The sequence below is a fragment of the Dermacentor variabilis genome, chromosome 1 (genome assembly GCF_050947875.1).
Source record: "Dermacentor variabilis isolate Ectoservices chromosome 1, ASM5094787v1, whole genome shotgun sequence".
Taxonomy (NCBI): Eukaryota; Metazoa; Arthropoda; class Arachnida; order Ixodida; family Ixodidae; genus Dermacentor; species Dermacentor variabilis.
This window is the reverse complement of record NC_134568.1, coordinates 269,999,614-270,027,177: the sequence shown is the minus strand read 5'-3', so window position 1 is coordinate 270,027,177 and position 27,564 is coordinate 269,999,614. Positions and strand designations below refer to the sequence as shown.

At 47.3% G+C, this 27,564-nt stretch overlaps 1 protein-coding gene across 1 annotated transcript in view; it reads right to left on the bottom strand.

Annotated features, from left to right (window-relative positions):
- LOC142564577 (E3 ubiquitin-protein ligase RNF31-like) overlaps positions 1–14,268 on the bottom strand; it is a 71,724-nt gene extending 57,456 nt beyond the window's left edge. The window contains exon 1 of the mRNA XM_075675634.1: positions 14,128–14,268. Coding sequence (XP_075531749.1) covers positions 14,128–14,142 — 15 coding nt within the window. The 5' untranslated portion in view covers positions 14,143–14,268. The remainder of the gene's footprint in view (positions 1–14,127) is intronic.
- Between the last annotated feature and the right edge of the window lie 13,296 nt (positions 14,269–27,564).

Sequence of the window (27,564 nt, the reverse complement as noted above, 5' to 3'; positions counted from 1 at the left end):
ACATCACATTAAATGCCAATGCACTCTATGGTCATTCTCCGACGGCTCGTACCGATTCTCGCGCCATGACGATGCAAACAAATTGTCTCACGTGCCGACTGTCACCTTCCTCGAACTGCCAACATTCCTTACCCGCCGTAGTTCCTTAGTGGACGTAGTGTTGGGCTGCTAAGCACGAGACCGCGAAATCCAATCCTAGCCACGGCGGCCACATTTTGATGGGGGCGAAATGCGAAAACACCCGTGTACTTAGATTTAGGTGGACGGTAAATAACCCCAGCTGGACCAAATTATAACGGAATCCCCCACTACCGCGTGTCTCATAATCAGATCGTGGTTGTGGCACATAAAACCCCATAATTAATTTTTTACCATTCCTTAAGGATGTCCTTGAGAGTCGCACAACTCTTGAATACAAGTAAGTGTCAGGAGTTGTGCGCGAGGTCTTTGAGTATGTGGGTAGCCATTTTGGCATTCGATATCTGCTAGTCTACATTGCTGCTATGTTATATAGAATAGACAAATCCCGCATATATTACTGCACAATAATCTTCAATAATGGTCTTCTTTCACGCACGTGGATAACCGTGACATGACAGTACTTTCACAACTAACCGGAAGTACTATATATGTAATACCCAAAAGTGTACCTGGCCCGGTGGTCAGTAAATGGGACGTAATATTGTGAGCAGCTTCGGCCATAGCATGTTAACGCACGACCACACAGAGACAGCTGGTACAATTCTTGTGTAGTGCCTTCTGCCTCAAGGTGCAAAACCAACTTATCCATGTATCCATCTAAAGAGTTATGCACATCTCGACTTGCAGCTGCTGCGGTAGCCCATGTGTGCGGATATCAAAGTCGCTAGGGAAATAATTGGGGGCACCTTAACGAAATCGATAAGTCAAAATCAAAAGCAGTTCACGATGGCGTCTCTCGTAGACGCTGTGCGATGTTCGAACGTTAAGAATGTGTGCCGACTGAAGAAACGCTGCTGCGGGGTGCTTCCGACGATTACCCTAGCTTGTTTACTCCTTAGTACCAAAATAAAGGAAAAGTCAAAAGCCCCGAATCAATTGTCCCTCGTCTCGACTAAACGCTCTTAGGATGATAAGCCATTTCCAGACGACGAGCGGCTACGTTTTATCAAGAACACTGATAACGCCAGCGGGACAAGCATTGTGGCGAAGTTCAATGCGCAGGGATAGCTTCTAATTTTATATTTGTTTTGTTGACGTCATCACTCGTCACCGCGGGAAGTTTGAAAAGTTTAAGGACAGTACGCCACGTGGTGGCACTCACACGAACTAAACCCTCGTGTCCAGAAAAGCTGCATACGGTTGATAAGACTCTGCAGAAGGGGTCACCTAAGTCTGCCGGTTTTTTTTTTCAGGCTAGAAAAAGCACGCGAAGCAGTTTGAAACGAGGTGAAGATAAGACAACATATCCATTCTCTAGGCATAGGCTATCCATACCATAAAAAAAATTTTAGCTGGCTACCTCTTTCTCTTTAAAAACTATAAATTTTGTCCTATGTACGTACGTAAATATATTGTTTGTGCATGGTGTCAGTAAAAAAAACATGGCTGCAGCTTAGTCCAGATAACCCTGGATATGCAATGCGAAAGCTTGGTTTAGCCTGGTTAAGTCTTGGTTTCACTTGATTAACCTTTGATTTAACTAATTCTTATACTTGGGTATACAGTCATCGTTAAGCCAAGTATGACGGCTGTGCCTAGACATGACTGATTAGGCTTGGGCAGACACGCATCGTTCGACGGCGCGATGCCTGTTGTGCCACAGGGAAAGCGCAAGTGCTAGATACGGCCTCAATGGGCTCCAAAATCTTTTTTTACATGCAAAGAGACGCCGCGAACATGCGCAGCGTCGAAGCACGAATGGACAGGGTGTGAGCGCGGTCGCTACATATTGATCTCGACGGTGCGACGCCTGTTGCATTCCGGACCCTCTCCAATGAAGCAGTTCGCCGGGCGATATCTGCGGGGTGGTCAGACGCCGCTTGGCGACGACGGCTCAAAGCCAAAGATAGACCGACGTAACGCGCGCGCGCACGCTACGGTATACGTTGGCGAAAACAACTCCTTCTATAGTCCGACGCACTGCAGCGCCGACGCAACCGGCGGCTGCCAGCGCGCCCCGACGGGCTCGGCGCAAATTTGGCTCCTGCTCCATTCGCGCGCCGGCGCCGCCGACCGCGTCGACCCACAATGCATTGCGCGCGAAGAAAAAAGGTGCCAACACAACTCCTCAGACGGCTTTTGCGGACGGCGCGCGAGTTGGCGAACGTTCTGCGCATGCTCCGAAGATAGCAGCCGACGGCGCGCGCGTTGAAGTATTGGCCTCGAGCTCCACCACTGGAAAAGCTGGCGCCACCGTCGGCGTGACGTGCTAGGAGGGATCACGTGGACATAGCGGCAGCGTCGGCTGCTTCGGGAGCGCCGAAGCGAGCTGAAAAAGAGTTTAAATTCCCTCGTACGCTGCGGTCCTCATTTAGTGGTGAAATTTTCCCCCTTCGAGTGGCTCCTTTAGAACGCTTGAAAGCACTACAATAGGTAGTGGCTGCCTTTGAAGGCGCGCAACATGGTAGGCTACTGCTCGGTGCCGCAGGGCCGGATGCACGTAACGGAGGCCGGTGTCAGCCTCATTCACACGTAGCCGCAGGACAAGAAGCTGCGTGAAGCTTGGCTCGCGAAACATAAAACCGGCAAACAGTCATCGGCTACAACTCGGGTATGCAGCAAGCACAGACGCGAGGAAGATTTCTGCTACGGCGCCCGGTCTGCGATGTTCTGAAAACGCGCACTGAGACGCTCGCCCGAGTCCGCTGCTCGACTAATGTCATGATGGTTTGGTCTATGAACTTGTCGATGGTATAGATACTGGCAAGTTCAGTGGGGTGGAAAGGCAGCGGTAAGAAGCACATTTAAAGAAAGCATGGCATATGGTCTTGTTTATGTTATGAATTAATGCACCGGATTACAAAAAAGAAGCAGCGGGAAATTGCACGCTGAGAACACCGATGAACATACAGTGCGACGCAACTCGAGAAATAATATTGAAAGTTCAAAGAACTTAGAAGAAAAAAAATATTGAATCGCCGCGACGGGACATCACAGTCCGTGTAGGCGTCGAAGTCTCTACAATGAAATTATTTTTGAACAGCTCTGATAGCGCCCACGCAACAATGGTTGCTTGTATACTGTCAAATGCTCATATTCTGCGGCCTAAAGCTCATGGCACGGAGCGAAAACGCGCGCGTGGGAAAGCGAAACAGTGCGCGGACAAGCATGCAGACGCGCAGTCGGTCGCTGCGAATCTGCGCGATCGCTGCATTGAGGCTTCGTTCTATTACGCTCCATTTAGTTATACAAACACTATAGGAACATATTTCACATAGTTTGCTCTCAGCGTTTACCTACCTTTCCCGCAAGAAGCTGGTTCGGGATACTTCATCGCGGCGACCGCGCGCAGTGGCGTTCACTGTACGTATTCGGTAAAGAGACAGCGTCTATAAACGATTGTGTGCTTTCAGTTTGCCCAAGATTATTATTTAGACAGTAAAAAAACTTCCCTCGTTTTTAAAGTGCTTACAGAAATGTCCGGGAGAGCTCGCGCGTGGTGTTTTCAGTGAGCGCTGACAGCAAAACCTATGAGGAGCGCGCCACGTGATCCCTCATACTACGCCAGCGAGGCGCTTCCGATAGATGGCGACTCCGTAACTCCTCGCCGCCATATATGGGGATGGCATCTCGGCTGGCGCAGCGCAACAGACGTAGCGTGACTGACCGCGAACAACGCTCGCCCGCGCGCCGATAACGTCGGACTATAAACGTGCCTTAACGGCTGCCCCGCAACGCTCGGAGAAGACGGCTCGGCCTCGCTCTCACCCATGGCCAGCTCGCAGGGACTAGGCGAGCGCGGCGCTCCTTTTAAGCCTGTTTCACATGCAAGCGAAAATGCTCGCGAATCCTGCCGCCGCGCCGCAGAAATCTGTTTCGAGCGGCGGCGGCGGCACTAGCGGCGGGAGCGGCGAGGTTCGGGCAGGTTGGAATTTCATCGCAGCGGCAGAGCGGCAGCACCGCTTCCGAACGGCCCGCCTCGACACGTGACCAGTGGAGGACTAGTGCGGGAAAGCCTGCGCATAGGACGATGTTTATTTACTTGCTACACGGGGTACGAACAACATGCCCAGAGAGCTTTTCAACGAATTTTTAATTGCTAAGCGCAGTATATGTATTCATAAAATAAAAATTTGAGAGGCAGGGACAAAGCAATGCTTATGTTGGTAGTCGCAAACTACCGAAACTGGCTGAAAGTCCCGTGTTTTTTTCCAGCAACATTGCTATTCGCTGCGGCAGAAAACGCGCGGCGGCAATGCATGTGAAACGAAACCTCGCGAAAAGCTTCGCAGCGCCGCGCCGCTGTTCGCTCCGTTCGCTCAATCGCTTGCATGTGAAACAGGCTTTAGCCAGGCGCGCGGCGAGTCACGTGGTCAGGCGGCGACCCAGCTGCGGAGAGCGCATGCGCCAAGCCGGCAGCTCTGCACGTTGCACAGACAATGACGCCATGATGACGCAGTGAGCTTTCAGCCACAGTAAAATTTTAAGGGGATAGGATAGAGGCAGTTCAAAAACCGCGAATGATGTGGGTAACAAAACTCTGGTAACCACCCTCTGGGACGGGGGGGGGGGGGGGGGAGAGGGAAAACTTCGGAGGTGGCTCGGGAACCGGAGTCCACCCCCCCCCCCCCCCCGTGCATAGTATAGTACATACGCATAATGCAGATCCTTTAATTTTATTTTTTTTTTCGACAACGGAGCTGTTATACGCTATGTTCTAGCGGTTTGTGTGCGTAGGCAAAAATGGTAGGCGACCCCAATTGTTAACGACCCGAATTGTTCTACACGCAATTAAACCACGTAATCTCAGTTCCTTTCCACCCGTGAAATGGGTAGGCCGCGTGCGGTGAGGCCTGCGGAAGAACAGCGCGCTTACGAAGAACACCGTCGTGAACAGAAGCGGGAATGTGCGCAGCGACGGCTGGTGGCACGTAATACGGACGAAGATGGTGGCGCAAACGCCACGCATATGCACCTTTGCATACGCTTGGCGATCACCCCTACCGACTCCACTCCCATCGTAATTGTGGGTGATTTCAACATAGACGTGTCTCGGCCAGACGAAAAGTGGTTCGTGGCGTTTCTCTTGGAAAGGTTCGGCACTCAATGTTACACAAGTATCAGTGTGCCCACGACGCGTCATCGGTCGTATATAGACCTCACATTGGCCAAGAACCTTGCCAGTGTCCCCATAGAGCCACTGGCCGTATATCATAGCGATCATAAAGCGATATCACCTTGGTGACCAAACAATAAATCCAGAAAACAAAACAAAAGAAGGTTAGAATCATAAAAGCATTGAGTATGCAATTTAATAAAACAAAAGCAATCGTGACAAAACGAAATTCATTGTGGTATGCGTCGTTTATTTTCAATCAACATATTTATTAACATATTCATCGCCATATATATACAGTTCCGCAGGTCATCCACCTCCCAGAGTGGAATGGCTCCGCATTCCTTTTTTCACTTTCGCGTAAGACTGAAATCACAAATGCCCTTCTTTTGGCGTTGCACGCTCAAATGAACACATCCTTAGAGAAACACAGCGAATCGGTAAAACATCCTAAACTATGCAGTCGCGAAGTCGGTTCCTAGAATGATTCCGGAAGATGGGAGCACTGAACGTGTGCACGAGTACTCTTCAGGGGCGCGATCGGAGATCTTTGTTCGATACACGTTCTGTTCGGTTGCTGCAACGTCACAAAGTGGCAGTATGCAAAATTTCTAAAAACACGGCGGAGGGAGCAGCCAATCGGCAAGCGGTGAACTCCCCGGAAGTTTACTTCCCTCGTTTGTCGTCTGCATGCAGACAGTACACTAGAAAACGGAATGTTTCTCGTCTTCCAATGAATAAAATCTTTATCTAAAAATTATTTTTGTCTTTTCAAACTTAAGCAAGTTTCCAAATAGCAGTAAATGTGAATACTACTATTTATAACTATTAGTTTCTCTGCGTCGTCCCTACGTGGTGTTGCGCACAGCGAGAACAAAGAAAGAAAAAACGAAACAACGGGAGTAGTGGCGCACATTTCAAGAGGCAGCAACCACATTCCTGTGGCTCGCTGGCGCCGATGATGATGATGATTTCGCTGGACAACAAACGTACTATTTGTTTCGAGCAACGAAAGCGACGCCGGAAATCGGTTTCTGCCATTTCTTCAGGCGCGTTTCGCAATGCCATCCGCTCTCCGTCCTCCTCGAGCAATGGCAGCGGAAACACCGAAGTTCCCAACGCAAGCGCCATTTTTCTCAAATTAAACTATAGATTAGATCCGAACGTGCTAATCAGCTGCCGAAGCCGCCGTTAGCATCCAATCCACCAGACGTGCCATGTGAAGGCGGTCTCGTGACGAGAGATGGTGGCTCCAAACTTCCCAACTCCCACCGGGATCGGCGCCTAGCAGACTACGTGCTCGGTTGCACGATGATTGACAGGAGCGTGTTGTCATTTTGACGTCACCAAAAACGTGGCCGCGCCCCGTGGCTGGCGACGTCGGCGCGGTGTAGGCCACTCGCGCGCGCCGGTAACCGAACGAACGCGCCGTACAAAGATCTCCGATCGCGTCCCAGTGCACCATAGTCACTTTCGCATGTGGAGGAGCCGCACACAAAGGCGGAAAGTTTTTTCGAGGGGCGGGGGGGACCATCTTTCTGAATATATATATATATATATATATATATATATATATATATATATATATATATGCTCACGTAGAAGCCCGGCCTCGTCCTTATAAAATTTGTCGAGGGATCAAATACATGAATAACAGGGGCGTAGCCAGGGGGGGGGGCTTATGGGGCTTCAGCCCCCCCCCCCCCAAATACTTTCGTGCTGTCATGCGCCGCCGACCAAAAAAACTCCCGGCGCCGGAAATCATGCTCGATTTTGTCTAGAATGACCTTAATTCACGCTCGAAAAGACATTTTAGCGCGACCATTGCCAAATCGGGCTGGATTTCGCGGCAACGCCCATGCTTCGGGAGTCACATATCGTAACGCAAGGAGCCCCACCGAGCACAAAATTTCAAGGGCGCTTTGATGGCAAGCGGGCTCGTCTCGGCATCTCGCGGAGGCCGCGGAATCTACGGAGCGCTTGGATTTCAAGTCTCAAACTTTGTGGGTATAAAGTTCTCATAACATTTTGATGCGAAAGGTGCATTGACATTTCCAAAGTCGTGCTTTTGATCTTCAATTACGGAACTGTGGGTTTAAAGCAGTTGTAAACATTTGACGCCAAAGGTGCATCGACTTTTCTAAAGTCGTACATCGGGCCATACAACGAGACAAGCCAAATCAACATACTATCAGACAAGTCGACAAAGCACGCAGCGAGGGCCGATGAGACAAAGCGTTGTGGTGGTTCATTTGTGCCGTCAGGTCACAGAAAAGAATATGAACATTTTTTTTTCCACCTGCGCCAAAGCATCCATGTCAAGACACTAAATCCACCATTGTAACTAAGTTCTTATTTATTTTTCTACCTAGACTTTTATTCGCGAGGATACATTGAGCCTCTTTTTTTTTTCTTTTGTTCTTGTAACCCGCGGGCTGCCGATCCAGCCAGAGCGCATGCGTTTTTCTCGTGCTGCATCGACAACCGCGCTGCGCACTTGGATGCGCGTTCGTTTTTCTCTGGCCGACTGCATTTCCGCACGGCAGAGTTTTGGACGCTTTCTGGCTAGCAGACGAGAAAAAGAAACAATGCATAGTCGCTCGCCGCCAGCACTGCGGGGACTCGACGGATTGCAACGCGTTCGCTTGAGCGCAACCTCTCCGGAAAATTTTGTCTCGACGGTGTAGGATACCGAGCAGTATGCGTATGGTTTTCTGTGGACCAAGCGTCACACGTTTTCTTCGATATTCCTTCGGTAGCCACACTAGGTGCCCAAAGTAGGCATTCGATTGTAGCCAACATGCTTTCCTTTGCGTTATTCTATTTCGCCATCCCCCGCCCCACAAAAGAAAAAAAGACATTGTTGCGGCGCAGCGAATTGTCGCATGGTGAAAGTTCGATTTTGTTACTTCTTTTGCGGAAAGTAATGGGCCACGGGACGCTTCAATTGCCGGATACTATTATATTATTGCAATAGAAGCTATATGAAGACTCCAGGCGCATTCCTGCCGTTGCCCTCATGTTCCGTATAAATAAAGGCCAAGGGCGATAACATCGTGACCGCGCGCCGCATGCTCTATGTGCGAATGAAAGCGTGGGGGGAGGAGGAGGGGGGGAGCCGACGATGAGTCTTGTGTGCGCAAGGGAGAAAAGCGGGGAGGAAGCGCGCCGCCTTCCTTCGCACGCGATACATTTTGGGAGTGGAAAGAGGGGGGGGGGGGTGCTGTGATCTGTGAATCTGTGGTTGCGCAACCTGTTTATTTGCCTTGTTTGACGCATTATATATACTGACTTTTTCTTAGGTACGTAGATTTATTGGAGACCTATACGTATATCTAAATGTCTTGTTGCGAGGTTTTGTGTATATGCGCAGTGAACTTTGTTTCCAGTGACAATTTTTTGCCCTGAATCAAGCTGTAGCTTCACATTTGTGTATTCCATTGTATCTTCGCATTTCTAATGTACGAAGGCAAGTCAAATGAAAGTGAGACAACCCGCCCCGCGCAATAATGGTTCTGTTCATTATTTTCGAGGCATGCGCGTAGCACATACGCATCTCATTTACAAGTGACATGCAGAGGTGAGGTTAAATGTTCTTTAATGCTCTCATACACTGGGTTGAACATGGTTGCGTGACATAATGGACACTCCAAAAGTTGAACAGCTTGGTGTCGTGAGGTTTTTGATAAATGAAGATGTTTCCCAAAAAGAAATTATTCGCCGTATGGCTGCCATATGCGTTGAACATTGCGTTTCATTGGCCACTGTGAAGCGTTGTAGCAAACTGTTTAAAGGACATGAAAGCTACAAAGACGATCCATGGCCGGGCCAAAGCCACCGTGCAATCACCCCCAACACAATTGAAAAGGCCGTGGTTGCTCAGTGGCTATGGTGTTGGGCTGCTGAGCACGAGGTCGCAGGATCGAATTCCCGTCACGGCGGCTGCATTTCGATGGAGGCGAAATGCGAAAACACCGGTGTACTTAGATTTAGGTGCACGTCAAAGAACCCCAGATGAGGGTGACGCCTTTGTCTGCAATTGTGACCGGGGATGACTCATGGTGCCGCTACTACTAGCCTGAAACATTACGGCAAAGCTTACAGTGGAAACATTTGAATTCACCACTCCCAAGGAAAACAAAGGCCGTCATTTCTGCCGGAGAAGTGTTGACTTCTTTTTAGATCGTTAGGGGCCATTACTGATCGAATTTTCTAAACCTGGAGAGACTAAATCGTTTCAGATATTGTGAAAGGTCGTATCGGCTGCGTGTCGCAATCAAGAACAAACGAGGTGGAAAATTGAGCATTGGGAACATCTTGCTTCACGACATTGCCCGTTCCCACGTCGCTGATGTGGTTAATACAAATCTGGCAAAGTTCAAGTGGGAAACGCTGCAACATCCCTCATGCAGCCCAGACCTGTTGCCTTGCGTCTTCCACATTTGGTAAAATTTGAAGAAACTGCTCAAGTGAACCAGATTCGTGTCGGAAGATGACGTGTAGTCATTTACAGATTTTTGAGGCAGCAATCCAAGGAGTTTTATGAGACGGGAATAACGCGACTCGTTAGTAGGACAAGTGTCTAAATACTCATGGTGACTACTTTTAAATAAAGTACCCCGTGTGTCATATATTCGCATTGTCTCACTTTCATTTGACTCGCCCTCGTATATTTTGCAGAACTCCTGCTTTTTATATGTGCTCTCTGTTGCGACTATAATTTCCGAGCAATTACTCGCAATACACAACCGGTGACAGCTGCTCCTGCGCAATACATTCTATCAAAGGACAGCGTCATTGAGATTTTCCCCTGGTCGTTACATATGTACGAAAATGTAAACAAGGTTGTTGAATGATTATATATATATATATATATATATATATATATATATATATATATATATATATTGATTCCTCGACTAATTCTATAAGGGGAGGCCGAGCTGCAAAGTGAGCCCCCCCCCCCCCCTGAACGAAATTTCTGGCTACGCCACTGATGAATAATCACTGCATTGCCATTGCGAAAGATGCTGCAAACGAATTCTTGAACGCTACGTACTGTCAAGACAAGTAAAATATGTATTTTTTCATAAAAGAATACACTCGCATGTCCCAAAAATTGTCTCCGAAATAACTGATATCAATGCTTCCATGTTTTTTTTTTTGCTATTTAACAAGTAAAGAAAATATCACACGAACTTTAGAACTCTATCAGTTGGAAACCAGCAAAGCAGTGTATGCCGCTGATATGAAAAATGTAAATGCCGTGAAATGAACAAGTTGAGGACAAATGTTTTAATGAAACTGTCAGCCAAGAACCTTATTTACATTTTTGTACGTATACAACCGCCAGGGAAAAATCTCAATGACGGTGTGATTTGTTCCAATGTATTGCGCAGGGGCAGCTGCCACCGGTCGTGTATTGTGAGTAATTGCACCGGATTTATAGTCGCAACAGAGAGCAGATATAAAAAGCAAGAGTTCTGCAAAATATACGAGGGAGAGTCAAATGAAAGTGAGCCAATGTGAATATACGACAAACGGGGTACTTTATTTAAATATAGTCTCAGTGAGCATTTAGACATTTGTCCCACTGACTAACGAGCCACGTGATTCCTGTCTCATAAAAGTCCTTGGGTTGCTGCTTCAAAAAGTCTGACTTTCATGTCATCGTCCGACACGAATTTGGTTCCCTTAAGCTGTATTTTCAGTTGCCCCAAAATGAGGAAGTCGCAAGGCGACAGGTCTGGGCTGTATGACGGAGGTTGCAACGTTTCCAACTTGAACTTTGCCAGTTTTGTATTAACCACATCAGCGACGTGGGCACGGGCACTGTCGTGGAGAATGATGACCGCATTCGTCAATTTTCCACGTCGTTTGTTCTTGATTGCGACACGCAGCCGATCCGCCATTTCAAAATATCGGAAAAGATTGATAGTCTCTCTATAGGTTTAGCAAATTTTATCAGTATAGGCCGCTGACGTTCGAAAAAAAAAAAGTCGACACCACCATTCCGGCGGAAATGACAGCCATTGCTTTCTTTGGGGGTGGTGAATTCGAATGTTTCCACTGGAAGGTTTGCCGTCGTGTTTCAGTCTCATAGTAATGGCACCATGGTTCGTCTCCGATCACAATTGCAGACAAGGAGTCGTCACCCTGATTGTAATACCGGATCAGATGAGTCAAGGCAGCGCCGAACTTCATTTTTTGGCGGTGGTTCAAAATCTTGGGCATCCATTGCGCACACAAGGGCCGATAGCCGCGGTGTTAAGGAATTATGGTGTCAACCGAACCGTGACTGATGTTCACACGGTCTGCCAGTTCATCAATGATTATCCTCCGTTATTGTCTAATCAGCTCAGCAACCTGGGCAATTGTGTTGGGGGTAATTGCACGGTGGCTTTGACCCGGTCTTGAATCGTCTTTGCAACTTTCACGCCCTTCTTTGAACCGTTTACTTCAACGCTTCACAGTGGCCAATAAAATGCAAGGTTCAACGTGCACGGCAGCTACTACGGCGACTAATTTCTTTTGGGGAAACACCTTCAGCTGTCAAAAACCTCACGACACCACGCTGCTAAACTTTTGTAGTGTCCACCATGTCGCGCAACCATGTTCAACCCTGTGTATGGGAGCATTAAAGAACATTTATCCACACACCTACGTGTCACCTCCGTAAATGCAAGATGTCTGTGTGCTACGCGCACACTTCGCAGATAACGAACAGAACCAGTATTGCGCCGGGTTAATTGGCTCACTTTCATTTGACTCGTCCTCGTACATTAGAAATTCGAAGATACAATGGAATATACAAATGCGAAGAAACAGCTTGATAAAGGGCAAGAAAGTGTTTCTAGCAACAAAATTCCCTGCACGTATACACAAAACCTCGCAATAAGATATTTAAATATACGTATAAGTCTCCAAAAAATCTACGTATCTAAGAAAAAGTCACGGTATATAATGCGTCAAACAAGGCAAATAAACATGTTGCGCAATCATATTCACAGATCACACAATCCAAAGCCCCCTCCCCCCTTTCCATGCACTACCCCTTATGTATCGCGTGCGACGGAAGGCACTGCGCTTCCTCCCCGCTTTTCTCCCTTGCGCGCACAAGACAGCCACCATCGTCGGCTCACCCATGCCACCGCCTCCACGCCCTTTCACTCGCACATACAGCATGCGGCGCGCGGTCACGTTTTTATCGCCCTTGGACTTGATACGTAACATGAGGGCGACGGCGACGGCAGGAATGCGCCTAGAGTGTCCATATAATTATTATCGTAATAATATAATGAGGACATCCAGCAACTGAAGCGTCCCATGGCCCATTACATTGCGCAAAAGAAGAAGTAACAAAATCGAACTTTCACCATGCGACAATTCGCTGCGCCACAACAATGTCTTTGTGTGTGGGGGGGGGGGGGGAGAGTTACCGATATGAAAACGCGAAGGAAAACATGTTGGCCACAATCGAATGCCTACTTTGGGCACCTAATGTGGCTACCGAATGAATATAGAAAACGTGAGACGCTTGGTCCACAGAGAACCATACGCATACTGCTCGGTATCCTACACCGGCGGGACAAGACTTTCCAGTGCGAGGTTACGGTCCTTCACCTGTCAGCCGCGCCAATTGGCACGTCAACGCCGGAGACGGGGTCAGTGTGCTAACCCCTATCCCCTGTTTGTGCCCGATGATGTGCGTGCACGTGTTTCCGAGAAAGCACCCATCGGAGGGAAAGGGCAGCGAGCCTCCGGATTGGTGGGACCTGAGGTCATCTGTCTCCTGAGGCCGGAGTGTGGGGGAGGCGACTGAACAATGACCACGCAGGAGATAAAATGAGCGACGGACGGCTAGAGTGATCGGCTGCTACAATTTCTTCATGAGCTTTTCCTGTACTACTTTGAATTTTCTTGTAAATATGTAAATATAAACCTGTCTGTAAAACGTCTTGGATATCGGGTCCAGCCCCCACGTTCCTTTACTCCTCCCCGATCAGAGTATATTCCACATCTTCGGACCCCCAGTGGCAACAATGTGCATGGTGTTTACAGTGTAAATTTAAAACAATGCTGAAGTGAGAGAATACAGATGATCCAGCCGTCGCTGATGCTTCTAATGCACTTGACATCCTGTTGTCAGGTTTTTAACAAATAAAGCGAAATTATGAAATAGAAGCCGTGCACGTCCGCGCCAACAATGATGCAGAAAGCTTTTAGCCCCAATAAAATTTTACGTGAAAAGGTAAAGGTGGGTCAAAAGAAACCTCAAATGATGTGGGTGACAAAAGTGGTAATGACACTGTAGGGGTGGGGGGGGGGGGGGAGGTAGTAGGCTTCGGCATCGCCGGGGAGAGGCTCGGGCCCCGGAGCCCCTCCCCTGCCCCCCGTAGTATTTGCCTATGGCCGAACAGTTTGAACAAGCAGTTGCAGTAAACGCGCGAGCGCTTCTTGTAAGGTATAGTTCCGGATGCATTCAAAGCAAGCCTCGACAAAATTTCGCCAAACTGATAAAACACTTCCGCTTTTGCGAGCTGTCAGTGCCTCGCTGTGAACAGTACCGCCACCTTGCTTTCTTTTATTATTACTGATATTACAATTATTATTCTCCGCTCTTTCTTTTTCTTTCCATCGAAGACGAATTAATTTTGGTAGACACGTATAAAAGCACATTTGCACCTCATTAACAAGCAGCCGAAATGCCGAAGCAGGCATAGTATGCACGTCGCGCAAAGGTCAAGACTAGGAAAATAAATAAACGGCCTATGCACTGGAGTCATTCGGCAGACTTTCTTGGAACAGCCGAACTCCAAGCACATCGGTACGCAACACGACAAGAAAGAAAAAAAGGCGGCCACGCTCACATTTAAAGGCTCCATCTTGCTTGCTGCGAATGCGAACGCTTCCCGAAGCAGAACGACAATGCTCGCGGCCGGAGGAAGGCAACGACGCCCATGCGCTAGGTTAGGCTGCGCGGATAAGATAAGCCGGCTCGCGGCGGGGAGCGGGGAGCCGCCGCAGCCGCCGCTTGGAACGCGACGTGCAGATACGGAGTTGCGGTGCGTGGTCGGCATAACTGTGGGCTGTGGCGTGAGCGGGCAAGTGGATCGCACCGCCAAGCGCTCCCAAAGAGCGTACAATGTGACGATGTAGTACTGGGGCGCATGCACAGACAAACGGCGAGAATGACATGGAACACAGCGCTATAGTAATTAAACTATTGTTGAAGGAAAGGTAGGCCATGATCACCCTTCAAAATATTTTTTTGTACGATTGTTCGGTAATTCGTGGTCCGTTAGCCTCGCAAATGTTCACATTGGCCTCGTGACACGTATACGACACTGCGTACTGCGTCGCAGGTTTCGCTAGCTTCGGTACTTGGCTATCTCCCGTTGACTGCTTGCGGTATGGCTATGTCTATCTAAAAAAGCTACCGATTTTGTTTTAGCAAGATTTTTTTTTATAACACTGTATAGCTTTACATCAAATACGCTCCAGAATGTGCCATGCATATTCATCACCCGCTTTCTGAAGTTTGTCCAAACCCAGGACCGACCAAGGGATTAGATAAATTAGAAGAATGTCATTTACGAAGATTACAAACCATGTCATTTAATAACCCAGTCAAGCTACATGCTATTGAGCCGCAATCCTTTTCGGCCGAGTGTAAATTCTGCGGGCAGAAAGCAGGTTTGTACCATAGGTTATGGGCCTGCCAGGCTGATAGCGCCTTAGAGACTATACAACAGCTAACGTGGGAAGGATGGGAGGCAGCCCTGTCCAGCTCAACCCTCGAAGACCAGCGAGCCCCCGTGGAAAGAGCCAGGGTGGCGGCCTAATTAGCCAACGGAATTCCGGAATAAGAATCCGGCCACCCTTCTCCTAACTCCCCTCCCCTTTTCCTGTCAATAAAACGTTTTCATCATCAATGCGGTGCCTTTAACAGTTTATGTGCAATACACTGGTCCGCTGCCTCGCCTCTCTGTTTCGTACAAAAAAAGAAAAGAAAACAAAAGCATATTTAGCGCCAGCAAGCAAGGACGGAAGGGAGACGACAACACAATGCGCTAACTTCAACAACTTGCCAACTTATGCTTAACTTCAACAGCATTGCCAACTTATGCTTTGGAAATGCTCTAAAGAAGTTTTGCCACCATAAGATCTATACGAGTCTTATGGATCAATCGGGAAGGTTATCAGCAGCAGGGTTTCCGGAATCAGTGCAAGTTTCGGTCGTCGAGGGGCTGCTAAAAAGGTGCAGGTCAGATAGCACAATTCGGGACACGGCAAATCAAGGGACGGAACGTAGAAGGAAGGTAGCGGTAGTGCCCTACCTGCATAGAACGGCACATAAACTTAAGAAAATGGCTAGCCGGGTGGACACAAAAGTGATCTTTTCCGCACCAGAAAAGCTGGCAAAAATATGTCGATTAACGGACCCGTACCGTAAGCCAGCTGCCGGATGCTCTACGAATCATCGAAAAGCGCCAGTGGTGCGTAGAGGCTGTTGTATATGAGCTTCCGCTGTCCTGTGGGAAAAAATACATCGGACAGACAGGGAGATGTCTTAATGACCGATTACGGGAACATTGCCAAACTGTGAAAAATAAGCAATACGGTCATCTGTCAACCCACTGTCAAGAATGCGGCTGTGCGCCGGTGTATGAATCCTGCCGGGTTCTTGCGAAGCACAAAGATAAAGACATGCGAGAGATCATCGAAGCTCAGGCTATCTGGCGGAATAGAGACACGTGTGTTAGTGCCCCTTCAATCGACTTGTTAGACAAGGAGACGGCTTTTTTGGGTGGGTAAGATTTGGATAAGGTGGCGCCACTGTGAATGGGTTATATATAGGTGTACTTCCTGAAAATCAAGTTGTTGAAGTTAGCGCATTGTGTTGTCGTCTGCCTTCCGTCCTTGTTTGCTGGCGCTAAATATGCTTTCAGTTTACCAACACGCCCAACAAATGGCAATGCTGCAAAACAAAAGCAATGACGAGACACGAGAAACAACACGTACAGCTCTTCTTCGGAAGAAGCAGTGACGGATACACAGCTATAGGTCCTAGAAGATAGTCGGGCCTCGGAAATAGAAAACATGTTATCTTCGTGCGGCTGGAGGTAGGATAAAGACGATTTGAAGAATAGAAGGTGAATCCAGGGAAAAGCCGACGGAGAAGCTTTTACGATACTCTTTCGAGCACTTTGAGGCGTGTTTGCTGAGACAGCATATATTGAAAAGTCTGAGCGTTAGCGAGTATGAGTGTCTATAGATGTCCAAAAAAAACCTGTAATTCAGAAAATATATATCCCCTGTCGGGCACGGGCACACAGCGCGTCATAAGTCTTAGCTCACGACAAGTACCCCTTGTCTCAGCCCTCTAGTGGGAGAAGAACTCAATAAAGACGTATCAACAACAATTAACGCATGCCCGACTGACGCCTAGAGATAAGAGAGGAGAATTCATTGAAGGAAACTCGGAAAGGTCTCTTCTCGGAGGGAAAAAGAGAAAAAGAGGGGTATGAGGAGTGATGGAGGATATACATAGCAAGATGCGATCGGCTATACACGTAAACTTGCGTTAATGAACATATTTAAGAAGTCCGCGATGGTTCGCTTCGCTGATGATGTCCGGTCAAGACACTCAACGGCCTGTTGTTCATCCTTTCTGGTGCGAATTTTGATTTGGGCGCAGCAAATATATATTTTGTGCATCCTAACGAGAAAATAAAGCGAAAACCCTATTGTATATTTTCGTAATATATCGAAGTCTTCTATCAGGAACTCTGCATATTAGTATCATATTGTATCTTGAAAACAGATTGTGATAGTAGATCCTGCTACCCCAATTTTTTTAATTCTCAGTCCTAAGTGCGTGAATTATGTTTACAAAGTTTTCGAAGCCGGATGTCCTGTATGTGACATGCAGCCTGCCTTTGGTAGCAGGCTCCAAAGGTGCGGCCTAATCGTATAGTATGTCGCAACGTGTGGACATTTGCGAGAGAGAGAGAGAGAGAGAGACGAGGAGGGAAAGGTAGGGAGGTTAACCAAGGACGTGCCCGGTTGGCTACCCTGCACTTGAGGAGGGGGAAAAGCGAAATTTCAGGGAAACCCAATGGTCTACGGCACGAAGTCTAGATAAATTGTGTAATTAGAGTTGCTAGAACTGTGATATCTCACTTTTTTTTTAAGTGGGGCTTTTTTCTCAGTCAGATGCACCCAGTGACGCACAATTACAATACACACTTGCAATACAGGGGACCGGGCTTATAGTCAAGTTGCAGTTAAGCAGCTTTTTCCCGCCAACGTCTTTCTCTTCTTGAGATGAATAAAGATTGATTGATTGATTGATTGATTGATTGATTGATTGATTGATTGATTGATTGATTGATTGATTGATTGATTGATTGATTGATTGATTGCTTGATTGATTGATTGATTGATTGATTGTGATGTCAGTGCCCGCCGTTCGCAGTCATGTTGGCGACAAGCAACAAGTATGTGCTCCACCTGTCTCAGGCGTGCACTTTACACAAGTATCACAGTCTGGCGAGACCGCGCATTGGACGCAATGCAAATGTTGTCGCGTAAGGACGACACCTAGTCGCAGCTTGTGCAGGAGCTATAGGCTTGCATGGCTACGTTGGGTGCCACACGGCCTCCGAAATTTCCTATAGGCATCAAGCCTATCAAAGAATGACTCAGAAGGGTTTGGGTGCGAGCAAGTTGATACGGATCATTCATATTTAAAACAGCGCCAAAAAAACACGGACAAGGGAGGACAGCGCTCGTCCTGTATCCTCCCTTGTCCGTGTTTTTTGGAGCTGTTTTAAATATGAACTATCAAAATAACTTTTTTTGACGACGACTTTCTTGTGCCCATGTCTTGCTATCGCTTTCCGCTCGCATAGCCTCGGCGAAAAAAGAAACGCAGTGTGTCAGTGATGACGAGATGGTGACAAGTATATGCCGTCATTGAGGGCCATTTTTGATGTTGCATCAGAAAGATCATTGCCGTACAGTGCGCAGTGTCCAGAGATCCACTGGTAAATAATACGGTGTTTTCTCTTTCTTTTTTTTTTCAGCAACTCTTTGTAGTTCAGCAACATCTACAGAGCCAGAAAATAAGAGTTTTTCCTCGTTAGACATTCAAGCAATAGCAGCATTAGTTTCTAGTCGCATAATATGATCCATGTCTGAAAAGCTCAAAATAAATGTGCTTGACAGCCTCTCGAGTCGCCACTAAGTCGCAGTTGACGTTGCCTTGTGATTCAGCCGGTATCTTCTAGGAATTCAAGGTCTACGCCTAGGAACTCCAGACATAAAGCGGGACGGAGGTTCATCCATACATTAAAGGAAACAGCTTTTGCGAGGGGCACAAGTGCTTATTCTAGACAAACTGCGACATATGAAGGACGTCGAATGTGTTTGTGATTTGGACATATCTTGCATATCCAAAGCTTTCGCGCATTGATTGTACATTGTGCGTTGTGACTAGATGAACGCACCATGCCGCAGAAATATAAGCAAATTGTCTCTAATGCCTAACAATGGGATGTTGTGAGAGGAAAAGTCACGCTGTTGCCTGTTACAGCACTGTGGCGGGGCATTCTCTGTGTGTGTGTGTGTGTGTGTGTGTGTGTGTGTGTGTGTGTGTGTGTGTGTGTGTGTGTGTGTGTGTGTGTGTGTGTGTGTGTGTGTGTGTGTGTGTGTGTGTGTGTGTGTAATAATAATTTATGGGGTTTTACGTGCCAAAACCACTTTCTGATTATGAGGCACGCCGTAGTGGGGGACTCCGGAAATTTCGACCACCTGGGGTTCTTTAACGTGCGCCTAAATCTAAGCACACGGGTGTTTTCGCATTTCGCCCCCATCGAAATGCGGCCGCCGTGGCCGGGATTCGATCCCGCGACCTCGTGCTCAGTAGCCCAACACCATAGCCACTGAGCAACCACGACGGGTTGTGTGTGTGTGTGTGTGTGTGTGTGTGTGTGTGTGTGTGTGTGTGTGTGTGTGTGTGTGTGTGTGTGTGTGTGTTTGTGTGTGTGTGTGTTTGTGTGTGTGTGTGTTTGTGTGTGTGTGTGTGTGTGTGTGTGTGTGTGTGTGTGTGTGTGTGTGTGTGTGTGTGTGTGTGTGTGTGTGTGTGTGTGTGTGTGTGTGTGTGTGTGTGTGTGTGTGTGTGTGTGTGTGTGTGTGTGTGTGTGTGTGTGTGTGTGTGTGTGTGTGTGTTTCATCAACATCACTGTGCATCTTCGAGACCTGCGAGAGGCAGAATGTGTTCCTGAATTGCGAAATATCCATCTGTTCATTTTGAAAATATTCAATTTGCGGTATTACAGCCAATAATTACAGTTATGACCGCATTTATTCTTTGCAACGTGGTTATGAGTAATAATTTTGCACGACTTCTGCACGCACTCTTGACACCATGCGTCAAAAGCCAAAACTTTCGGTTTCGGTTACGTAATTTCCTCTCATACACAGTACACGCAGAACACCCTAACGAGCAGCTATAGCGCGATTTCAATGGATGCACCATTCCCTCGTCGTCTGCTACCGCCGCCACCACACGGACTCTCGCAGTGCGTGGATCCGCAAAACCTACAAACTAGGATAGTGCGCTAGCCGCTCGCCAGAGCGTTCTGCACGCACCGTGCGGCACGCGCTCCCGTGTTCACTGTCATGTGACTGTACGTATATACTAGGCATAGCCGTACAGTTGCGCTTCTGATTGCTTTTTGTTCTACGTTTGTTCACCTTGCGGAGCGCTTACAGAAATATAATGAGGGCAACGATTTGGTTGTTCATTTTCAGACATATTTGTATCACTTGGTTTCTGGAGCTCCTCTTCAAGTGTCAGGGATATTTCTCATTTGCAATGCTTATTTGTAAGTATCTGGCTGCGTTATGTGTGTGGCATTTTTGTGGTGTGATAAGCTGCCTGAGCAAGTTGACTATCAAGGTGGACCTCTGGATTCTGCTTGCGTGGATTTTCTTTTAGTATATATATTTTTAATGGCTAGAAAGTACTGGCTTTCTATCTTGAATCTCGTTTCCCCAGAAGCAGGTGCTGGCATGCAGGCCATGTACTTTTGTTGACATTCATTAGTATACTTCCGACTAATCAGTTTTAATGTCTTTAAATATAATTGTGGCATTCTGACTGCTCATCATTTTCTAAGCGTTAACACCATTTTTAGTAACTTTATTTAGTAGTTGAATCTTCAAGAACTTCTTTTTATTGAAGTTCATAATTTTTCTTAATTTATTTTTTACATCTACGTTTAACCCGTTTGTGTACATTAAGAACTTGCAATGAATATTTTCATACATGTGCCTGTCTGAGGGCCAATCGTTTTTGTAAAGAAGCTTTATCAATTGTATAAATTGTATAAATAAAAAGTAACGTTGATATGACATTGTGAGTCTCACCTGTATGCTTTACCTAGTGCTTACTGAACTCACTTTTTTCATGTAGCCATTGCAATATTTGCAATAATTCATACTGATCACGACAAATGAGGACAAGTGAAATGCGAACTGCGCCGCTCACCGTACTCCATTAAACGCCACCCGAATTTCGTACGAAAGTTGTCTTCTCATCCCACCGCGGCAGTGCCATTCCCACCTGGCAGTACACTGTTATGGTTCCTAGCACCATCTCCGCATCTGTTGCACGATATAGCTGGCACGCGCCCAGTTTCCTAGCGTGTGTTGTTTTGCTTTTGTTTCCCCCATCAAAGCTGCCAGTGTCTAATTGTAACTTGAATAGCACCGAAAATGTATTGCACTGGAGGAGCAACAACAGTTCTAGCCACCTTAACAGTAATCGCAGATAGGAACGGCACTGCAGTGGCGGGGTGAGAATACAAGCTTCATACAAAATACAGGTGACCTAATCGCGGTAGGACAAGCAGCCCCGCACTCTGCGTTGAAACCACGTGCGCGTGCGTGCGTACAATGATGGCTGGCCAGTGCCGCTGACTGCTTTCAGTTATGCTTCGGCCACACGCTCTGCTGTTAGCATTTCATTTGTATTCGATAGTACATCTACTGCGGAACTTACAGGCATGCAGTTCATCATAGCGTGAACAGGAAATATCCATTAGATGTTCTATGGACCTTCTGCATCCCTAAATTGGCCATCTGTTAGAGGTCACTTATATGTCCAGCTGTGGTACCCTTTCAACGTTACAGCAACGTGATCTGGAGGGGACTTAGATTATCCATGACACGTATTCGTAATGTTGTTTGGAGAAATATAGATATGCATAGGATGTGTACAATGTCTAAAGCATGTTCTATGGACATATGTGGAACATAAATACTTCACTGGGCTGGTGGAGAAGGCAAGCCCGTATCTTCAAGGACTGCTCGTACGCAAGGGTAAACTTGGGCGGCTACAGCCCAAACGCAGTGAACAGAAGGAGAGACTTCCTTCGCATCCTGGCACAGACGATGGAATTCTACGTACTGGAAACGTATACTGACTCTGCTCCGGAGACTCCGTCCTCCGAAGGGTCTCGTCACAAGGAACAGCGTGCACAACTATCACAACGTGGATCTACCGGAGGTTGGGCGTGAAGTTTTACAGCTCGGGCCAGAACTCGCCGTGGAACCTAACAAAGACGGCCCTGATCCCCTGACTTTTGTCAGAGAAGCCGCGAAATGTGGGCTGGAAAGTGAAAATGACAGCTGTGTCTCGCGTGGCGTTGATGTGCTCAACCGTAATGTTGGTCTAAGGAGCAAACTGCCGCTAAATAGGACGTTGGATGACCTTAAGGGTCACAAGCTGTGTGTAGTTCCAGCGGAAGGTGGGTTCGCTGTTCTGCCGCATGATCTACTACGTATAGGAAAGGTTCCGAGACCATTTCGTCCATTTTTAACAAAAAAGATTCGGTGTCCCTACGAAAAGTCAGGAATGATGCAAAAAAGCTTGTGACTATATAGACTGGAACTGAGTAGTGTTCTACGGAAAATGGATAGTGCCAGCAAGGACAGTCTACAATTGTTTTTCACTGCCAAGACGCAAAAGATTGATTGCCCCTCTTCGCTTCATTGTATCTGAAAAAGGTACATGGCAAAACGTGGTTGCGGATTTCTTAAAACAAAATCTTAATACATTAAAAGTAGAGGATCCTTTTTTAGTGCGTGGTTCGGACGACGTTGTACGATGCCTGACAAATCGTAAGAATCTTAGTGCCAAAGCCTTTTCAGTCGACACAAAGGACCTCTTTTATTCACTGCCCCGCAATGGGCTTTTGTCTTGCGTACAAGAGGCAATTGACAAACATGGCGTTGTTTACTTTCAAAATGACGCAGATATCAGTGCCACTGGCTTTTTAGAATTGTTGAACGTGTGCTTGAAGTCAACCTATGCTACCTGGGACAAAGCAGCTTACCTGCAGAAGGACGATGTCTGTATTGGTTCCTCGATAGCGCCTGTACTCAGTGACTTATTTTTAGCCAAATGTGATAGGGATATTTACTTACAATTGCATGGTTTAAACGTTGTTCATGTTTTTAGAAAGGTCGACAATATTTTAGTTCTTGACGTTCCAAATAACAGTGAATTCACTGTATCAGTAAAAAGTGTGCTTGATGTTTCTATAGATGTTTTAAGTCTCCTAACTTTGACGCATGAGCTTTCTGAAAAAAATAACATTCGGTGTTTAGACCTGCGCCTTCAGTTTTTGGCACAGCATGTGTGCTGGATCTTTGATCCAAGTGCGAACAAGCTTTTACTTCCATTTGGGTCTGCACACTCTAAACTCGTGAAGAGAAGTATTGTTGTCTCCTGCCTTTCAAATGTCTTGAAGAAATCCTGTGTGCACAAGGCGGAAGAAAGCTTTCGGTCGCAGGTATCCCGCCTCAGCGCAGCTGGATATACCTTATGTTTGCAGGTTAGTGTCGCGGAACGCTTACTTAAAGGGGTTGGGGCACCAAATTTTGAGGCTATAAAAAGCATGTTGTAGGCTGCTTCCGCATGCAAGGACACCCAGAACGAGGTATTGGATGCTGCAAACATTTCAAAATAATTTTAATTCAGCTCCAAAAAGTCATTAAAAGTTCCTTCTCGTGGTCGAGACCAATCGCTAGCGCGGCAGTTATGACGTCACAGAGGAGGAACGAAAATATTGACGTCATAGCACACTAGCACAAAAACGTGACGTATGATGAGTAGCGATGAAATGCCGATTACGGAGCCTGCTGAGCCGAGCGACCTAGCGCTATGCTCGGTCCTCGGCCACTAAGACCGAGCTACAGGCATATAGAAATCCTTTCTTAATGCAAAGAAGGAGTAAGGCGTGCAGACACGGACACAGGAGGAGATAAGTGGACAACACCAACGCCGGCCCGCGAACGGCAAACTGCGTGCGGCGAGTTGCCGTGCGGTAGCCGGCCGACTCCGAAAGGGACCAGGATATGAGGCGTCCGTGTTGTCCGCTTCTCTCCTCGCATAGTCGCATAGTTCGATCGGCAGCTTGGAGCGGTCTCTCGTTCGCTTGACCTTTCTCAATGTGAAGGCCCGCCCACGTTACCGGCACGGAAACTCGCCACACGCCGTTTGCCGTTCGCAAGCCCCGTGCGACGGCGGTTTTGCTCGCAAACGGCGAGATTTCCTTGCCGTAGGGAGGACGGGCCCGGGTCCCATTTGTGCGGCAGCCGTACGGCGAAGCGGCCAATCAGCGACCGAGGAGTGGTCACTCTGGCACCGACGGCAGCCTCTCTGATCGTTCAGCGCCGCCGATATCGTCGCTAGGCCTTTCCCGGTTCACTTCAAAGCTAAAGCTTATGGCGCTTAGGAATGAATCACCGACTCTCACAAGCCGCAATATTTTGTTACCGTTGTTGTCGCTCTTCGCAATAATTATAATAATCGCGACATGCACTTCAAATCGCCAGTTGTTTACATCTACTGGCAGAGCACGCGTATGCGCGAGCAGACGACGTAGCATAGTTTTACGTCACTAGTTTTGTGACCCACGTGGCCAAGCCGTGTTGCGTTTCCTCTCCTATGACGTCATAGCATCACCCGGAGCCCAGAAACCGAAACCGAAACCGAAATCGCTCGGCATAATAATGATATTATTAAATTATTTATCGGGTATGTATGAATCCCGCGTTGTGTATCGTGCTTCCTGAAGCAGTACGCAACGCTTGAATTGAGGAACGCATGAACGAAAATTGTCATGTCTCCACCCCTTTAAGAAAGTTAGAAAAGCTGGTCTCGCAAGGACACCGTTCACAGAAGGACAAAGCAATGACAACGTAAAGAAGGCAGTTATTCCATATTTTCATGGAATCTCGCAGAACCTTAAGATTGGCCGGAGTGCAAACGTTGATGTTGTATTTTCCGTGCCTAGAAAACTGGTGTCACTGAGCAAGCAGACTTGCGTTGTCTTCCAAGAAAAGGCCCAGTGTAAAACTAATCACAGAAAGCGCTTCACACAGGGTGTCCAGTGTGTCGTATATGCGAGACCTATCTCATGTGGTAAAGTCCACAACGGGCAAGCCGGACGATGCATTACGATCGGCTTGGAGAACACCACAACAATGTTAGCAACACTATTGAAGGTCATCTGGGCGTGCACTGTCGTGACTGTGGGTGCAAACCATTCTTCGACAAATGCATGATTATATCTATGATAAAATCAAGCCTTACTATAGAAATTATCGAGGCTGTCGCAATTTCACGTGCGGGAAGTAACTGTATCAGTTGTTCCTCGATAGCCTTGTGTGAAAAAGAGCTGGCCTACCTTCATTCAAATGGAAGGGTGCGATAGCGGTACGAGCAGGTTCTGAGCTCATGTGTGATCTACTTGTTCTTTCTTTTTTTTGCCAAGTGTTCCCTTTAAGTTTAGCTGCGCACCGGCAGAATAAACATTTTGGTGAAAGACAGCGTTGTGTCTGTGTACATTGTGTGCCTCCTTTGTCACCGTCGTTTCTGGCGCTGTAGCCTTCCAGAGGACTTTAGTCAACCAAGGGAACAGGCTGGCTTCAGGAAGGGATACTCTACAATGGATCACATCCATGTCATCAAACACGTAATCGAGAAATCCGCAGACTACAATCATCCTATCTATATAGCTTTCTTAGATTACGAAAAGGCATGTGATTCAGTAGAGATACCAGCCGCCATAGAGGCATTACGTACAGGAGGCTTATGTAAACATCTAGGGAAATATTTACAGAGATTCCACAGCTACCTTAATTCTCCACAAGAAAAGTAGAAAGATACCTATAAAGAAAGGGGTCTTACAAGGAGACGCAATTTCTCTAATGCTATTCACAGCTGTGTGCTTGGAAGAAGGCTTCGGAGTAACGATCGACGGCGAATATCTCAACCTTCGGTTTGCAGACGACATTGTCCTGTTCAGCAACACTGGAGACGAGCTACAACAAAGGATTGAGGACGTTAAAAGATAGAGTGTAAGAGTGGGGTTTAAGATTAATATGCGGAAGACTAAGTTAATGATCAATAGCGGGGCAAGGGAACAAGTGTTCAGCTCACCAGTCAGCCTCTACAGTCTGTGAAGGTGTATGTTTACCTAGGTCAATTAATCACAGGGAACTCTGATCATTAGAAGGAAATTCATAGAAGAATAAAAGTGGGTTGGATCGCACACGGCAGACATTGTCAGCTCGTGACTGGAAGCTTACCATTATCGTTGAAAAGGAAGGTGTATAATCAGTGCATTTTTACCGGTGCTGACATATGGGGCAGAGACTTGGAGACTGACAAATAAGCTTGAGAACAAGTTAAGGACCGCACAAAGTGCAATGGGACGAAGAATGCTAGGCATAACCTTGAGAGACAGAAAGAGAGTGGTTTGAATCGGAATCGGAATTGATATTAAGAGAAAAAAAATGGGAGCTGGGCAGCTCATGTAATGTGCAGGTTAAATAACCGTTGGACCATTAGGGTTACAGAATGGGTGCCAAGAGAAGGGAAGCGCAGTCGAGGACGGCAGAAAATTAAGTGGGCCGATGAAATTAGGAAATTCGCGGGCGCTAGTTGTAATCGGTTGGCACAGGACAGGGGTAATTGGACAGGGGTAATAATTGGCCTTCGTCCTGCAGTGGACACAAAAAAGGCTGATGACACGGTGTAGCTGATGATGACGATGAGCTTTCTGCCCAAGCATCAGTGTTAGTACGCCACTTCTAGCCACCATATCTCCCCTTTTCAATGCTTCACTGCATCGTCAATGCCATTTTTAACTCGTCGCTAGAGGTCATTGGCACTAAAATTTCGCACAAAGGTTGGGTTCATTAGTCGATGCAGTTTAATGCCGCGTTTGAGTGCACTAGTCTACGCTCCTTACAACGGACCCGCGTAAAAACAGATTTTTTGGATATAATGGACCATATCTCAACCTTAGTTTGCTCTAATGCAACGAAGTTCGCTTTTAACGGACCGCGCTACAACTGACTATCGTATACAGCGGACGAAATTAGCGGCAATTTTCGTCAAAATCGGGCGTATAAAATGGACTTTGGCCGCGTCGACTCGGGCTGGCAACTGAATTGCGAGGGTCAGCCGACGATCGCGGCTCAATATCGTGCGCGCGGGAGGGAGGGAGGAAAGCGGGGCGCAAGCAAGCGCCGTCTTTCGCGCGCGAGACACGGGTGGTGGCGAGAGAGAGGGGGGTTGTACTCCGTTTTTGAAAGCGATCTTGAAAGCGATGAAAGCGATCAAAGCGATATCTTGAAAGCGATCCACGCGATTTGCGACGTGAACAAAGTAGGCGTCCGCGCGGGCGCCGTATCTTGAAAGCGATCTGCGATGTGGGCGCCGTATCTTGAAATCGATCTGCAATGTGGACAAAGCACGCAGTGCCGTACCTTCGTATGCGCTGTGCTTTCGACGTTAAGTTCGCGTTGAATTGAGAGATAGCACGAAGGTCAGTTTGCTCGCTGTTGCTGCCGCGCTTCCTCACTCCAACGTACTGACAGCGGCTTTCCGCGGTCATCGACCGAGATGTATTCATGTTTACCCGTGCGCGCGTGACACGGTGCATATGCTTGTTAATTTAGTTAGTAAGCTAATGTTCGCAACTTCATACGACCGATAAAACTAATATCCTTACTTTTTCAAAGCTGTCTACTAATTTGCTATCACAATCGATGCGTCGCCTTTCCAGCGAAACTGCGACTTTTTTTTTTTTTTACTTTGGACGTTCGTCACTCACTCTTTGCAATAACGTTGTTGCACATCGCGACCAAAGTTTCTGAAGTGAGGCGTTTCTCGATATTATGGACCTCGGATAAAACGGACATTTTTTGTCGGATTATCA